At 42.4% G+C, this 18,639-nt stretch overlaps 1 protein-coding gene across 1 annotated transcript in view; it reads right to left on the bottom strand.

Annotated features, from left to right (window-relative positions):
* The window catches only part of STAT6 (signal transducer and activator of transcription 6), a 234,076-nt gene that overhangs the window by 59,626 nt on the left and 155,811 nt on the right, over nt 1–18,639 (bottom strand). Inside the window, exons 6-8 of the mRNA XM_068267474.1 lie at nt 15,265–15,413; nt 11,656–11,787; nt 1,220–1,408 (exon numbers count right to left, since the gene is read on the bottom strand). Of these exons, the coding sequence (XP_068123575.1) occupies nt 1,220–1,408; nt 11,656–11,787; nt 15,265–15,413 (470 nt within the window). The remainder of the gene's footprint in view (nt 1–1,219; nt 1,409–11,655; nt 11,788–15,264; nt 15,414–18,639) is intronic.

Here is an 18,639-nt window from a genome sequence, read left to right as displayed (position 1 = left end):
AGTTATCAACTGCAGCTCTGTCTGTGTGTTCCTGTCTCTCTCTCTCTCTCTCTGCCTCGCAGTGTAAACAGTTTACGGCCAGGTTACAGTTCAGTGCTGCCTCTTCCTCCCCACTGATGCCGATAGAAAATTGTTACAAACATCTGTTAAACAAGGCATTTTATCACACAGGCTGTGATGAGAGACCTCTGGAAATCTTTCTAGTGTTGCTGCCTAAAAGCTCTATAGGTATGTGGGGTTTACAAAAAAACAGTTTCTTTGTTAGTTGTTCTTTAAGATTTGCTGCTATCTTAGTGACAGGCCTGGATAGTTGTAAAAGGTTGTACAAGCCATGGCTAAAGGTGGCCATTAACAAGACAATTCTCTGGACAATCAACTGCCCAATTCAATTGTCCAAAGTGTCCGCAATAAACCTTAGTAAGCAAAGCTGGTGCTCCTTCTTTCTTCTTTACTACCAATTCAATTGTAGGAGCCCAAACCATTGTTTCCAATCGATATTAGGATTCAATTGGACAATTAATTGTCCAGAGAATGGTATTGTTAATGGTCACCTTTAGTGCATGCAGCACAAAGCAACTGTAAATTGAGTAGGGAGGCTGCATGGGGGAGAAGGTGGAATTGTACATGGAAGAGAAGACAGTTGCTGCTAGCACTCTTGTTTAGCAGTGCTAAAGTCCTAGGCTGGCAGCTGCACATGAGAGGCTGCAGGAGATGGATGTTCATAGAAATATACAGTATGTAATGTCTTGTTGCTAACTGTCCCCCAGAGGGGAGCACAATCTAATCCCTAACATGGTCACATGTTCATCATAATCTAGGGACAACTTAGGGGGAAGCAAATTAACTTATCTGTATGTTTTGGGGATGTGGGAAGAAACCAGAGTGCCTGGAGGGAACCCACACAGACTCAGGGAGAACATACAAACTCTGTGCTGATAGTACCCAGGCTGGGATTTAAAAGAGCACTGCAATGCGAGGTGAGGGTGCTATCCACTATGCCACCATGGCACCTCTTATTAGTTGCATTTTGTATATTATTCTATGTAAGCAGACCATTTCTCATCAGTCAACAGTTGCTTCTCGATCCAATACTGTAATGTACCTGGACGTTGCACATGGAAGGGGTGCAGTTACAATTGGAAGAAAGTTGGCCTAGGGGTGGAAAAATTATAAAGCTGTGCTGACCAGGATTGAATATTAAATGTAAAATGTTACTCACCTTAGTGCTTCAGTGGAAGATGCTCCGAACAGCTCCTGTGCTTTTTTCTCAGTGATGATGTGAGCCTTTATGATGGGCATTTTGCCAGCCCCAGTAAGAATCTTAGAGCCCAGCATGAAGTTGACACTAGCTTGAAACTTGGTCTGGGTCTTCAGAACTTGAGGAGGCTGCTTGTCTACCAGAAACGAGCTGCAGAAATGATTAGAAGAATTTCTCATTACAGGTGCATAACAGAGACACTGCTACACTTTACATACACACAGTGGCCGACCCCACCCCCCCAGAAATCACTGTCCCCCCCCCCCCTTTCAATAACATACAGTACAGTTAACTGACTGTTTGCAGGCTCCAGCAGGGTACACCGAACAGGATAGCATCTGTAAAACACTCTAGGAGCAGCTTGCTAGCAAATAAGGATTAAGGCATGCCAGCCAACTAGCCAAGTACATCTGTAGGTAACTATCTTCCATAATAGCACCATCATTTGGACAATCTGCTCTGCTCAAAAGCCTCTGCAAGTATCAACATGCATCTGCTTTTCATTCAAGTCCTACAACAAGACTCAGATTTTCACCAATAAATAAATGAACAAATATAATGTAAGTCCAAAACATCATATTTACTCATTTATTTATTGGTTATAAGTATCCAAAGTTACATACTTGTGTGTGGCCAAAGTATTTGCACCTTTTGTATTATGCGAAGATTATATGAAGAGGAAATTGGAGTAAGGTGTTCCAATCAAAGGGATTATAATTGAATGTGACTCTGGGAGAGGCTCTGCCTGATTTAGAGACAGAAATCTCAGTCTTCACTATTTTAGTTTGACCCTTATAACACACCTTTGTGGAATTGTGATCATGTCTGCAACAAAAAAGATTTTGGAGGCCATCTAAAATAGTTATATTAACGATTATATTAAGACAATAGGCCCGGTCCAAGTAACTTTTTCTCCTAGCTCCTTGTTTTTTTCTAGGAGATAATTTTCAACTTCTGTTTAAAATAACTTTCAGCACTCTGCAATTGAAAAAATACCAAAAGGTTGGGGGAAAAGTAACAAAAAATGAGTATTTTCCTGCTTGCTGGTGACTTAAAGGGCATTTTACTGATATGGGGCTTGATTCACTAACCGTTAGTGCCGGAGTAAAAAAGAGTTTTCCGGCGCTGAGCCGGTTAGTGTGCCTTATTTGAGGTTAGCGTGCCTTATCTGAGTTAGTGTGCCTTATCTGAGGTTAGTGTGCCTTATCTGAGTTAGTGTGCCTTATCTGAGGTTAGTGTGCCTTATCTGAGTTAGTGTGCCTTATCTGAGTTAGTGTGCCTTATCTGAGGTTAGTGTGCCTTATCTGAGTTAGTGTGCCTTATCTGAGTTAGTGTGCCTTATCTGAGGTTATTGTGCCTTATCTGAGTTAGTGTGCCTTATCTGAGGTTAGTGTGCCTTATCTGAACTTAGTGCCCCTTAAGTAGCTTTGTGCACACTAAATAGCTGTGTGCACACTAAAAGATGCACAAAGCTACATCACACACTGCAGATAAGGCACACTAACCTCAGATAAGGCACAGTAACCTCAGATAAGGTTAGCGCTGTAGTTTGTGCCCACTAAGTAATAAGGCATAGCGCCGGTTAGTGAATCAAGCCCAAGGTGTAAAATATCACCCAAGAGAAAACTTTGAAGAAACAGTGAATTGGATCAGACCCAATGTACTCTGTACAGTGCTATGCAAGATGTCAGACAGCACTATATAAGTACATTACAAAATAATAATAATCACAGAGCTGCAAGGGAAAAGCCACTGTTATCCATAAAGAGCATTGCTGGTTATCTATAATTTTGTTAAAGCAAACCTGTAAGTCAAAAAAAAGCGAGATACTTACCTAAGTGGGGGGAAAGCCTCTGTAAGGTCTAGAACATTCCCATATCCTCCTTGACCTCACCACCACTGGCCGTGACCCTCCTCTTATACACAGCCGTGTTCCCATCCATGTATGAGCCTGAGTGTACTGCGCATGTGCATTACAGCCGCGCTTGTACACAGAGGGGAGCACAGCTCACAAGCACATATCCAACAAGGCGTACATGCAAAGAGAGGGCGTCGGGGAAAAAGGGCGCCTGGTGTAAACGTTAATCTGAAATATCGTTTATAAAACAATTATCTTTTAATATTTCGTTTAGAATAATGTTTTACAAATTCAAATCATTAAATAATGTCTATGGAATATTGTATTGGTAAAACACTATTCTCTGTAATTATAGACGGAAAATTACAATAACGTTTGTATATTCACAATGATGATTATAATTATTATGATTTAAAACGGATTTTACATAATTGATGTTTAAGTACGGTATTACATTTTTTATGATTTAACCAGATCAGGATCCAAAAACATATCTTTACATTTTATACTAATATAAAGGTTCTAAACGATATTTTGTAGCCATTTTTATTATAAAATTGATAAACCTTAAAAAAGTCATTTAGTACAGATCAAAACTTAATTCACATATTTCAAAAAATCAAATCATAAAAAAATATAAGTACGTTCGTAATAACTGTAGTAAAACATTAGTAAATATTACTAACATTTTACTACAACTAAACCTAACCCTATTCTCACCCTCCCTCTACCTATCCCTAACCCTTAGACCCCCCTGGTGGTGCCTAACCCTAAGACCCCCCCCTGGTGGTGCCTAACCCTAAGACCCCCCTGGTGGTGCCTAACCCTAAGACCCCCCTGGTGGTGCCTAACCCTAAGACCCCCTGGTGGTGGCTAACCCTAAAACCCCCCTGGAAGTGACTAACCCTTAGACCCCCTCTGGTGGTGCCTAACCCAAAGATCCCCCTGGTGGTGCCTAACCCTAAGATCCCCCTGGTGGTGCCTAACCCTAAGACCTCCCTGGTGGTGCCTAACCCTAAGACCCCCCCTGGTGGTGCATAACCCTAAGATCCCCCTGGTGGTGCCTAATCCTAAGACCCCCCTGGTGGTGCCTAACCCTAAGATCCCCCCTTAGTGATCGCTTTATTGTGTGAATAATAATGTTTTACAACTAGAGACCGTAAAAAATATATTACAATGTACTTACTAATCGCTTTATTATGTGGATAATGCTTTACAAAGAGTAAGTGATAACATTTTAAATAATGTTTTAGTTAAATACAATAGATATGTTTAGTATGTTTGTAACCATTATTCGTCAGATTTAGCTATTGCTCGGTTTATCAGATGGATAAAAGTGTTTTATAAGTATTAAGTGTGAAAAACAATATATTATGATTTTGTTGTTATGCAGTTTATTTGGTGGACAATAATGATTTACAGAGTGTTAATAAAAAAAAAGTATAGTACGATTTATTTGTTGACGGCTTTATATGTTGAAAATAATGATTTATGAAAAGTGATTATTTAAATATTACATTACGATTTAACTCAAAACTATAAATATTATTTTATGTGTAAACGTTACTGTTTTCCGACGAAGTTGGGAAACATTAATTATCACGGATGCAGTTTGAAAACATAAATTATCACGGGCGCCCTTTTTTCCTGTTCGGCGCCTGTTAAACGATATTTAATATATATTCTGAGAGACCCTGTGTAGCAATGGTTGGCTCGTGAATGGATCGGGAAGCCTCTGGCCTATCCAAAGGTTTCTCTCTACTTAGGTAGGTATTTCATTTTAAAAATAAAACCAAAAAGGTTTTCTTTAAGTCTATACCAATAAACCAGGAGTTTATAGGAAGAATATTAGATGGAAGAATTAAAAAAAAAATGAACTTTTTGGCTTGAATGAAAAGTGCTATGTTTAGCAGAAGTATAAGAATCTTATGCCAGCGAAAAAAAAAATGTAGAGGAAACCTCTGACACTGAGCTCACCGGGCCTCAGAGGAAGCAAGTTGCAAAATGGTTTCTTGCCGTGCACCCCCGGCGCCCACCTCCATCCATACACCTACTAAGCCACTTCAGTTTGGTAAAGTACAAGCTCCATTTGCTAATAACAAGCATTTGTTTGCAATAATGTTTCACCACATTGCATCTGTTTGTACATGAACTGCCTTTTGTTATTAAATAACTCAACAGTTCCAGATGTTTCCTCTCCACTGTTTTGCTGAATCAAGTCTGACCTAATTGTGTAGAGTACGTTGCAGAAGCTGTTGTGGGGTTTACCACGTGTCATGCATTAGACCACAATCTGTGAGCTTGCCTCATACAGTCCTAGAGTGCCTAGCTGCCACCTTCTACTTTTACCTGTTAGACAGCATCTTATGCCATCTGTAAAGCATGGCAGTGGTGCTATCATAATTTGGACAGTTTTTTTCTGCGTATGTGCAGTGCAAAAAAATTCTCAGGGTATCTGCTACTGCAGGGAGGCCCAGAACTGTAAGGGGGTCCCAACTACTACTTCACTAAGGGGTGTAACTGGGCAAAGTAGAGCCTAGGGAAAACACTAAAATTGCGCCCCTCCTGGTCACAGCCCCCTTCACCTCTAAAAACAGCATCCTTTCTCACGTACATGTGTTATGGCTGCTTGTGTTTTTTGGCTTAGCATATTGCCGAAGTTACTTGTACAGGAATCTTGTACAGTTAGTCATTAACTACCTAAAGACCACGTCACGCCAATGGGCGTGACCGCGACGGCCGCCCCTGGAATGCCTAATGCCAATTGGCATCAAGTCCTGGGGCCGGCTACTGCAGTAGATTATGCACGGATGCGCGCGCATCTCCACTTGGGAGGTGGATCTCCACCCCTCCTTCAGTCTCCGATCACCGCTCGGGAGACTGTTAGACGGCGTAACCGCCGTCTATTTACATGGTACAGCGATGCGATCTACTGGGGACAGCTGTGTGACACAGCTGTCCCCCTGGGACATTAGAGAGCGATCGGCTCTCATAGGCAGAAGCCTATGACAGCCGATCGCCAGGATTGGCTGGCTGGGGGGAGGGAGGGATTTGCAAAAAAATAATATTCAATAAATAGTAAAAAATAATAATAAAAAAAGAAAGAAATATTTATTTAAAAACAAACAAACACTAGGGGGTGATCAAACCCCACCAACAGAGCTCTCAGAAAAGGGGGGGGGATCACTTGTGTACTGAGTTGTGCGGCCCTGCAGCTTGGCCTTAAAGCTGCAGAGACCAATTACACTAAATATGGCCTGGTCTTTAGGGGGGTTTAGCACTGTGGTACTCAAGTGGCTAAAGGTATCACCGAAACAACTTTTGTTGTTATGTCTTCGGATTCTCTCCATGACTAATACCGGACCACATGCAACTGCCTTCACAATATTATGATGGTTACACATGCTTTATGACTCTTGGCAGATGGGCCCGAGGCTGTGAGGATCACCAAGGGTAGGCAAAGGAAATGGTGTGGTCCTTGGGAGGCCCCATCAAGGATTTGCTGGGAGCGGGGCAACGACTTGTATTTACACCCTTGATTTTATATAAATGTTAGGGACAGACTTGAAATGCACAATTTGTATGAGAAAGACCACCAAGATCCCAGAGTTAGCTGTTGTGTAAAGAGGAATGGGTTAAAACTTCTCCAAGTCACTATTCAAGACTGATCAATATTTGCTGTTAATGTTTAGCTGTAGCAAGTGCAGCCCAGGGGTGGAACACCAGCTGCTGAAAGCAAATTCTGCTACAAACGAATGTGTATCTCATGATCATTGTTATCAATAAATAAATGAACAAGCATACTGTTCTAAACTCATTTGTTTATCTGGGTTTGCATAATCTAGTTTCAGGAAAGCAGGTCATGCTACTGTATACAGTATATCATATTTATGCAGAAATAATGAAAATTCAAAAAGTTCACAAACTTCCAAGCATCGCTCTTTAAGGAATAACTTTTTATGTTTTTAAAGCATAGGTAGCCATGGTGCACTTATGTTTATCTATGGTAAGTCAGTTGTGTGCCAGAGAAAAGCCATACTCATCTCACTCTAGTGCAACCTAATGCAAAAATGGATCCCCCTCTACACAGACAGCTTTGGACACAAAAACGGATTTGTTTCCAGTGTCCCAGCTCTGTCTGTGGGTGGGGGGCCGTCATGCTGGAGAGGGGTAGCAGGCAGGAAGGGGGGCAGCGGGCACAGCGGGGGTCCCCCCTTCCCAGCTCGCCCTCCAGCTAATTTCCTTAAAATCATTTTAAAATCAATGTAGCAGCGAGTGGGGAACTTACTCACTTCCTTGCGTTCCACCACTCGCCGCATCACTTCCTGCAATGCTGCCCTCTGTACTTCATTGGGCGGCATTGCAGGAAGTGACGCTGCGAGAGGTGGAACAAGGAAGTGAGTGAGTTTCCCATTCTCCACTTGCTGCTAAATTGATTTTAAAAGAAACTAGCTAGAGGGGAGCGGGGAAGGGGGGTTCCAGGTGAGGGGGGGGTTCGACCCCCTCCCCGCCGATATGCCCGCTGCCCCCCCTTCCTGCCTGCTACCCCCTCCAGCATGGCCGGCCCCCTCCCCACCCTGGATCCGGACTGAAAACATGTGCTGCAACTTGCCAGAATTTTGAAAAACGGACCGCGGACTCCGTTCTGCAAACGTGCCTAGTGTGGACCGACCCTAAATGGAGGGATATCTCTTCAGTTGCCTCCCCAGTACAACCAAACCTGAGACATTTTTGTCTAGACTTCCAGTTTTACTATAGTGAGGAAGTTGTCACTATGCTCAGATTTCCTTACAAAGTGCTCTAGCTCCACACTTTAGTGACGGGAGGAGCTATACTGATGGCAGTAGCAAAGCCTCATACAGGCTCTAGAAAATCTTCAGTTGTTCGGCGCGGTGTGTGTAGTACAACTGCCTCCTCCCCAACATACCCACAAATTATTTGTGATCCATCCCACCAGATTGTGATGAACAAGGGAGTTTTCTTACTCAGTCTGTCTGCCAGAATCCACTTGCTCGTCGTAAGTTGCCCCATTGTCTCTTCTGATTAGCCTGCCTTTTTATAGGTGAGCAGCATGTCTGTTAAGCCCCTTCTACACCATTCAATTCCAGGCGCAATCGATCAAATTTGATTGTATCAAATTCGATTAGATCGAATAAATCCGATATGTCCAATCGGGATTCAATCGATTGTGTGATCGATTTTGGCTAGTTTTCAATGCAAATCGATCACACGATTGATCGAATCCTGATCAAATCCAGATCGGACATGTTGGATTTAATCGATCTAATTGAATTCGATCTAATCGCATTAGATCAACCACGCCTGGAATTGAATAGTGTAGAGGGGGCTTTATAGTACTCACTGCCCGCAGTGTTGCCCTAACAATTGATCAAAGGTGATAGTGATCTAGCATGTGTTCATAGCTTAAAACAACCCTGAAGTGAAATAAATCTTATGATATATATAATTATATGTGTAGTACCGATGGTAAATAAAGCGTTATTAAAATAGAAATACATCTCATGTAATTATTTTTAGTTTTGGCTTCATTTTTAAGATCGCATAAGACTGTCACAGCTGCAGTTTAGAATCCAAACCAGGGGTGTAACTAGAAATCACTGGGCCCCCCTGCGTAAATCTGGATGCCCCCCCCCCCCCGCCTGCTCAGGGCCGCTTTGGGGGGCAGGAGGGGCCGCAGCATGAGGAAAGAGCATTGGCCCCCACATCAGCGGGGAGGGGGGGCCATTCCCCCCTCCTTCACCTCGGGCTCTCCCCTCAGCGTGCTCCCCTCCTGCATTAATAGGTGGCAGCAGCGGCATACCTGTGTTCCACCGCTGAGATCTGATCTCTAACTGCTACACGCTACTTCCTGTTTATCATGTTTATCATCTCTTAAAGAGAACCCGAGGTGGGGTTCTAAGAATGAAATCTGCGCTCAGAGGCTGGGTCTGCTTATATTGCCCAGCCTCTGTTGCTATTTCAATCCCCCAAAGTTCCCCCTGCGCTCCGCTCTCCCCATAAATCACAGCCACGCTGTGCGGGCTGTGTTTACTTTTGTCCTGTCACTCTCCGCCGCTCCCCCGCCTCCTCCATAGCTCCGGTCCCCGCCTGCGTCCCTTCCCTCCCCGCTGATTGGAAGGAAGGGACGCGGTGGGAACCGGCGCAATGCAGGAGGCGGGGGGAAGGGCGAGAGTGACAGGACAAAAGTAAACACAGGCCACTGTGACACGCTGCGTGTCGGCAGCGCGGCTGATGATTTATGGGGAGAGCAGAGCACAGAGGGAACTTTGGGGGGATTGAAATAGCAACAGAGGCTGGGCAATATAAGCAGACCCAGCCTCTGAGCGCAGATTTCATTCTTAGAACCCCACCTCGGGTTCTCTTTAAAGGGACACCGAGCAGTGCAGAAACTATGGAAAGATGCATATAATTTTAAAGCTCTCTTTCTCCTCTTTCCAATGATATATAAACTGCCCTACGCCTTTTCTTTTTCGCTATTTTCGCGATTTTCCTAAAGTCAGCAGCTCCATTCAGCAGAAAAAGTCGCCCTGTGTAATACAATGTAACTATGGAAAGTTGCATATCATTTTAAAGCTCTCTTTCTTTTCTTTCTGGCGACACCTAAACCGCGGCCCTACGCCTTTTAGTTTTCTCTATTTTCGCGATCAAAATCGCGGCCGCGGCAATTTCAATCGCGAAAATAGCGAACACTAAAAGGTGTAGGGCGACGGATTATATATCATTGGAAAGAGGAGAAAGAGAGCTTTAAAATGATATGCATCTTTCCATAGTTACTGCACTGCTCGGTGTCCCTTTAAGGTCCATAACCACTACACGATTTTCCGGTTGATTTTTCTGATGACTGGTCATTTTTTGAGCGATTGTTTCTGCGATCTTGCGACATGGGTACAGGCGCGCGATCACACGAACGAAGTTTAGCGACGGGCAGCGATAACGACTGTCACGACGGATTGGATCTGTAAGTTCCCCAAAGTCTCCACGCTTGACCTTTATAAGAAATTGTTAAAGAGAGAGGCTATGTGGATATACCATCTGAGCACCAGGGTCCCCCAGGGCCTCAATGCCAGGTGGGACCTGCCACTCATTACTTAATTTTTTGCTCGATCTAGGTTCCTCTTTTTATTGAGCCTCCTGTTCTCCTGTTTTAGTCAAGCCTATGTGATATGATATTGTGGGCATAATGTTCGTATTTCTCCTTTTCATTGTAAAATCTATTGGAAATCTGTTCCTAGTGTGTGGCACACATCAGATAGATTCCTGTCAGATTCGACTTGACAGGCATCTGACAGAAATCTATCTGATGAAAAGTGTATGGCCACCTTAAAAGTGTTTCAGGGCAATCCCAAACCTAGCTGGCATTTCCTCATATCTGGCAAATGTACAGCTGTGTGTATGTGTTGGCCTCTAGTGTGCAATCCTAAAACCAATACTTGCATCATTTACACAGGCTGCACAGACTCCCTAACAGCTAACCACTTTGTATGATATTGTGTAATAGGGCAACAAACCACAAAAATGTCAAAGCAACGGATGAAAATAAACCTGCTCAGCCTAAATAACCTGCACAAAATAAAGTGCTAACTAGAGCTCTTTTTAGATTTTGATGGATTGTAGAAAAGCGTAAACAAGTTGTATTGCTGTCTGTGTTCCTGACATCCATTCACATAGCTTCCAACTGTCCCATTTTTGGAGGGACAGTCCCTCTTTGGTAACCCTGTCCCTATTTCTTCCTCATTTGTCCCTCTTTCAGAACTGATGTTCAGATCTGTATAAATATGTGTATTTTTCGAAAGAAAAATGTGCTTAAATTACCCTAAACTTTATTCCTATCCCTTAAATTGATAATATTTCATATTGTAAAATGTTAAGATGAAAGAAAATAATAATAATAGAATAATAATTGCAGTATTTGTATAGCGCCTTTCTTCTGTCGGACTCAAAGCGCTTGCGAGGCAGCCACTAGAGCGCACTCAGTGGGCAGTAGCAGTGTTAAAATAAACCAGGATAGAAAGGACAAGTGTGGTTTGAATGATAAAACAATATATTTTTCTTATGAAATCTTTATAGTATGAATGACTGGGGGTGTGTCGGGGGCGTGATTAGGGGTGTGGCAGGGGTGTAGCTTAAGTGTCCCTCTTTCTCATCTCAAGAAGTTGGGAGGTATGCATTCAGAGCAGGTCAGAATATCCCCAGGTATGTAGTAGTATACTACAAGGAGGTTGTACTAAATTGAAGGTGTGTACCAGGCTTATTACCAAAGCAGCACCAACAGATGAACAGCACAGAGTTTTAAAAGTTTGAGGACAAGTCAATAGCACCAACCTGCTTCAACTTCTTCCATACCCTGATTGACATTCTTACATGTATCAGTGATGCCGGCATTTTTACTGTTGGATGTGGTTTTTTCCACTCCTTCCCAGCGCTCAAAGACGTACTGCAGGGCTGGTAGGTGCTGTAAATTATGGGGGCAGTGATATTGTGCAGATATACTGTAAATGAATCACAATTTCTTTCTCACCTTTTAATAAGAGCTGTAAAGTCAGCAAATATTTTCTCCAAATATTCTGGGGGCAGCAATCTCTTTCCTGATTCCCCAAGTTCTTTGATCATGCGAATAAGCTCCTCATGTATGCCAAAAATAAACTCCAGCCTGCAAACAAGATAAAACATGCACATCTGAATTTAGATTTTCATTTTTTTAAAGAATGTCTGGGTAGAATCCATAATTTTAATGAACTTTTGCAGTTGGAGTTATCTTGCATCAATTACCCCATGTCCAAGGAACAGTACTTTGCAAAAAAAAATACAAGAATACAAGCGCTACCACCACTGATGAAATATTTTTAACCGTAATGTGACTTAACCTACAACAGGAAATAATATCATTGCATTGCTTCCTCATTAATTGCTCTGCATGTTTCCCACCTGCCTCATTGCTTTAGGCTTTATTTACATCTAAAATCGCAACTGCTGAGGCCAGCGTTTTGCAATTTTGTGAATGATTTTTTTTTCCCCTCACGGTGCTTACCTTCGCGCTATGATTTTTTGTAAAGCGCTTTTGCAGAGCAATTTTTTTTTCACCTCCTGACGCAAGTCAGGAAGTGAACTCTTTGACCCGGAAAATGTATTTTTTCTGAAAAGCGCAAACGCAATTGCTGCATAAAGCGATTTTGTGAGCATTTTGTGTTTTTCCTATACTTTCCATTGTAGCAAAATCACCCTAAAAATGGTACAGGCAGCGCTTGGCTGAGCAGAAAGCAGACAAAACGCGCTGATATGAACTATCCCATAAGGATTCATTGCACAAGCAATTTTAGGGCATTTTTTAAAGTTGCCGGTGCTCACAAAACCCCCCCGCAAAACGCCCTAATTGCGAGCGAGCCCTTACTGAAGGAATTAGCAGCTGAGTGTGGCTGCATTTAGTATGTGGAGTACCCTGCAGCCATGATATGTTCAGCCTGCAGGAATGAAATTGCCAACATGAATAGCTGGACATTCCCAAACCGTGGACTGTAGCTGGGGTAACTACAAAGCATGGGGCATCCTAGCAAAACTTTGACAGGTCCCCCTCCGATTGTTCACACTACCTTCTCTGTCTCACACTAGTGACACCCATAGCCTAAGACCCACTTGCCAAAGGTCACTGGGGAAACAATAACAACCCCTGATGAGTCAACACTGATGAAACTAGTTGGGTGGACCCCGGATGTAATTTACACAAGTGGAGAACAGTAGATCTCTCAAAGTATTGGATTGGTCTGGATTGCAGAGTGATCCTGTATTTGATTGGACAAGATCATTGATTGACCGTGTGTGAGCTTAACCACTTCAGGACCACAGTGCTAAACCCCCCTAAAGACCAGGCTATTTTTTTCAAAATAGGCCACTGCAGATTTAAGGCCAAGCTGCAGGGCTGCACAACACAGCACACTAGTGATTCCCCCCTCCTTTTTCTCCCCAAATAAACATACCTGTTTTTGTATTTTTTGTTTTTCCCTCCCAGCAGTGAGCCAATCATGGCGATCGGCTTTCATAGGCTTCAGCCTATGAGAGCCGATCGCTCTTTTGTGCCCTAGGGGGACAGCCTTGTCACACGGCTGTCCCCAGTACAGCGCTGCTGCAGATCACAGCGCTGTACTTAGTCAAAAGACGGCGGTTTCACCGTCTAACAGTCTCCCGAGCGGCGATCACTGCTAAGAGACTGAAGGCGTGGCGGAGCTCCGCCCCCAAGCAGGAGATGCGTGTGATAGTAGCCGGACAGGACTTGACACCAATTGGCGTTAGGCGGTCCTGGGGCTGGCGCCGAGGTCACGCCCATTGGTGTGACGCAGTCTTAGGGTAGTTAATCTGGTGTCTGTTCGGAATGGTTGGTGATGACCTGTGAATATCCCCAAAATGCAACTAGACCAGTGTAGGTCTCATCATCTGGTGAGTGCATGGTGGAGACTTTCCTATTAAGGCATACAGGATTGACAATTAGAAAAGTGGATCTTATGCCATTTGTACTGGAACATACACTGAACTTTCTATAGAGTGGCGCTGATACTGATCACGAATACCTGTTTTACCTTACATAGCAAAAGGCGTACCTATTTGAAATTTAAGTTGATTTCAATCATTGTAGTCTTGCAACAGGCTGGAACCTGACAATTTTGACTGTGTTAACTTCATCCTGCCAGTGCGCATTGTATTGGAATAATTAGTTGACGTAACCTTTTAAAGCAACTGCAGCCAGGCGCGGTTCCAGGGCCATTTTTTTTATTGAGGGTAGGTGCTGGATTGAGTGTGTCCATGCATTGGAAAGTGGGTGTGGTAGTGGCGAATTATATGATAGGAAACACCAGCTGCAGAGACAGATACACAGTGTAGGCTTATGACGGAGAGGAAGAGGAAGCTTCAGCTCTGGAGGTGAGAGGTGAGTGACTCTCTCACTGGTTTGGCTGCTGCTAGTCCTCTTTCCTCCATCTGCCAGGCTGCCCCAAACTTCATAAGGGAGCTCTGGGGGTGCTGTTGAGTTGATGGGGAGTGCCAGGAGCTAACCTAACTGCAACTATATAACTGAGCGGATCTGTTAACTACAGGTCACAGATGCATAAGCAACATAAAGATCTTAGATTACTGTATAGTTGTCTGATCTGACCATTTTCAGTCTTATCAGACAACAAGGCTGTATGAGCTTCTAATATCCTCTGAGGTTGACCCTACATGATGGGGATTAGCAATCTGCCAGGCTGGATCTTCTCAGACAATTCCTGTTGTATTCTCACTGGAGAAAAGAAAGAAAGAGAAGAGAATACTGAAGAATGAAATAGGACAGGATACTATAGAATAGCATAAAATACAGTAGAATGCCTTTATAGTAAATGCCAAGGGACTAGTTGTTGTTGTTGTTTAATATATCAGAAGTTTATTATATCAGTATATGTCATATATTGTATATTTATATACAGTAGGTGCATGGTCAGGACTTGTGGACTGAGTTTACTATAGCTAGACAATTACTATTTCGGAATTTACTATAACAAGATTCTACTGTATGACCTGTATGACAGACTAGAACAGGATAAGATAGGGTAGGGTAGAACAGGACAAGGTAAGTTGGGATAAGAAAGGGTAAGATAGGACAGGATAGGACAGGATTTGAGAGGATAAGACAGGACAGGAAAGGGTAGTATAATATGATAGGACACATTAGAATAGGACAAGACAGGGTAGGATAGGATAGGATATGACAGGACAAGTTAGGATTACCGTAGTTGAGATATGAGAGGACAGTATAGCTTAGGACGAATTAGGATGGAAAAGAACAAGATGGTAGGATAGAATAGGACAGCACAGAATTGGATAGGGAAGGAAAGGGTAGGATAGAATAGGACAGGGTTGGATAGGAAAAGACAGGACAGGATAAGATGGGACAGGATAGGATAGGACAGGACAGGGTAAGATAGGACAGGACAAGACATGATAGGATAGAGTAGGATAGAACAGAACAGTATATGATGGGATAATGTAGCATAGGGTAGGACGAGCTAGGATAGGATATTCTAGGATGGGGTAAAATGATACAAGATGGCAATATTGAATGTCCTGCTAGGCCATCTGCATCTGTGATGAGGTTTATCCTTACCTGTCTTGATAGGTTAGCAAACTCTCATCAAATGTAGCCCCATTTCCAGCCATCTGCTGCCATCTCTTCCAGATGTTGATCAGTCTCAGTGTTTGATTTTGAACAGTGCTCAACAATTCTAATGTTTCATCAATTGACATGACCCATCTCTACGACAGAAAGCAGATTTATATGTTAACCCCTTCCTTGTAGCTATATATTGTCAATAAACGAAGAAACATATTTCTGTGTCATCTAAATACTAAATTCTGAGATTTTTAGAATATGTAAAACAATAATGATCAGGGTTAAATGTCTATAAGGAGGGTCAGGGTTAGATGTCTATATATGGAGGGTCAGAGTTAGACATCTATAAGGAAAGTCAGGGTAAGGCATCAATTAAAAGGGTCAGGGTCTATATGGAGGGTCACGGTTAGATGTCTTTAAGGGGGGTCAAGGTTAGACTATGATAAAGAGAGTCAGGGTTAGGCATTAAGAAGGAAGGTTAGAAGATAGGGTAAGTTTATTGGAAATCATTTTAAGATTAATACCATAAAAGTATGCTTAAAGAGAATCTGTACTCTAAAATTCTTACAATAAAAAGCATACCATTCTATTCATTATGTTCTCCTGGGTCCCTCTGTGCTGTTTCTGCCTCTCCCTGCTGCAATCCTGGCTTGTAATTGCCATTTTTATGCAGTGTTTACAAACAAAAGACATAGCAAGTGATAGCTGAGAGGAGCTCAGTGTGTGAGTCATACAGAGTGTGCAAGGGGCCTGGAGAGGGTGTGTATAGCATCTAGCCAATCACAAGCAGCACAACACATTCCAGCTTGACTGCCTCAGCCCGACAGACCCGACAGAGGAGAGAAGATTAGATCATATAACAGAGATAACACAGCCACTGTGCAAGTAGGAAAGGCTGCAGTTAGACAGAGCACATTAGAACAGGTATAGGATAGAAGAAATAAGGATGAACATTTTGTTACAGAGTCTCTTTAAGGATAGGCAACAGTAATGAAGTTTAACATTAATAGCTGAAAAATACTAAAAGGGAAGAAACCCCCCTTCTTAGAAAAATAAGCAGACCGCAGTGACAGACATTAAGCCACAGTGCAGCTGGCCAGGAGGTGGATATTGCAGATCCATGGTCCTGCACTGCTTGGAAAAGAGGGGGGTTGCATACCTGAGGTGAGCTGCCTGAGAGTAAATGTGAGGCTATTGGCTATTTATATTTCAGCGAAAACTGTCTTTTTTTTTTTAATATGGCTTGGGGAAGGGGGTTTATGATATGATGCTTACTTATGTTAAGGGTATACTCATGCTGGTAATGTTTGGGGGATATCCTAATCTTTTAATGTTACTATTTTCGGGTTGATATGTTAAACGATTATGTTCTTTAAGGTGACACTTTGTCTATTTATGTTTTGTGGGGTATGCTGCCTTTTTATGTTTTTTAGGGGACACCATTTGGATTATATGCTATTCAGTCAATATCTCCCCTGGTGATTGACAAAGGCTCTCACTCTAATTATTACCTGTTCTTTGGAACATTCTCCCATAGCTAGTCAGTCATGCTCATGCTCCAAGCCTGGAAATCTTCAAATTTTCTCTCAATACACACCTATAATTTGCTACAAAAATAGACACCGAGAGCCCAATATGGTGTAGTACAGTGGGATTCGTAAGTTTGGGCAACCTTGTTAATCGTCAGGATTTTCCTGCATAAATCGTTAGTTTTTACAATAAAAAATGTCAGTTAAATATATCATATAGGAGACGCACACAGTGATATTTGAGAAGTGAAATGAAATTTATTGGATTTACAGAAAGTGTGCAATAATTGTTTAAACAAAATTAGGCAGGTGCATAAATTTGGGCACCACAAAAAAGAAATGAAATCAATATTTAGTAGATCATGGAATCAATAAAATGACAACAGTGCTCAAATGTATGCACCTGCCTAATTGTATTTAAGCAATTACACTTTCTGTAAATCCAATAAACTTCATTTCACTTCTCAAATATCACTGTGTGTGTCTCCTATATGATATATTTAACTGACATTTGTTATCGTAACAACCAATGATTTATACAGGAACATGATGATTAACAAGGTTGCCCAAACTTTCGCATCCCACTGTAAGTACTGATATCAAATGGAATGATGAAAGAATAAATACAAATATGCTCACAAACCATGGTTGCCTGAGTCGTAACCATGCTTTGTGAGATTAAACCTGACCCCAATCAGGATTAAGAAGTTGCTCTCCGTAGATAAGAATAAGGGGGTAACACGCCTCCACCTGGAGTGGACCTGTACAATGTATAAACAGAGGAGCCAAAAGTATAAAAAAAGTTAAAAAGTTTGAAAGTAGAGGAGGCAGTGGTGGATTTACTTCTTCAAAGCAGACACAAGAAAACGCTGATGTTACATGAACAAAACTTGTATAACATACTCCAGGGGATCAATGCAACGCGTTTCACAGGAACGACCTTGGCTGCTTCATCAGGCAATAAATAGGAGTACAAACTGTGGGTCAGAAAGGTAGGCCCAAAAAGACATGCAAGACTATATTCACATAGTATAATTTAAACAGTTATAACCAGTATGTTGTATAGACATGTATACCGTTGCCACCAATTTTATGGAACAGAGCATTGAACACTAAGTGCCTGAACACCAGCTTCGCCTTTCTCCATACAGTTTATACTATACATGTCTATACAACATACTAGTTATAACTGTCTAAATTATACTATGTGAATATAGTTGTAATGATCTGCTCTGCTGTCTGCACAGGCAGACAGCTTTTTGACCATTTTGTAGGTCTGAGTGTTACAAGACAAGACAAGACAAGACAAATAACATTTATATTGCGCTTTTCTCCTTGTGGACTCAAAGCGCCAGAGCTGCAGCCACTAGGGCGCGCTCTATTGGCAGTAGCAGTGTAAGGGAGACTTGCCAAAGGTCTCCTACTGAATTAGTGCTGGCTTACTGAACAGGCAGAGCCGAGATTCGAACCCTGGTCTCCTGTGTCAGAGGCAGAGCTCTTAACCATTACACCATCAGCCAACTGCAGGTCTCTGGAAAGGAGACCTGTCTTCACTCTGCAACTTGCTGAGCTGCTGTTCTGGTGAGGAATTTGCATCCACTTGTCATGCAAATTGCTTAGCTGCTTCCTCTGATGGCTTGCAGTATAAATGCCATTTCCTCCCAGAATCCCTTGCTGGTCATGATGGTTTGTTCCTGCTAACTTACCTAGAGTCTCAGCCTTTGCTAATTGTTTGCTAAGATTATGTTAGAGTAATTCCTTGGGAGTGCACTAAGCATTCCTTCTAGCGTAGTCAGGTTGTATTATCTGTTTTGCCTTGTACTGTCTATCTGTTGCGATT

The sequence above is a fragment of the Hyperolius riggenbachi genome, chromosome 2 (assembly GCF_040937935.1).
Source record: "Hyperolius riggenbachi isolate aHypRig1 chromosome 2, aHypRig1.pri, whole genome shotgun sequence".
In the NCBI taxonomy this organism is placed as follows: Eukaryota; Metazoa; Chordata; class Amphibia; order Anura; family Hyperoliidae; genus Hyperolius; species Hyperolius riggenbachi.
This window is presented reverse-complemented; position numbering and strand designations above follow the sequence as displayed.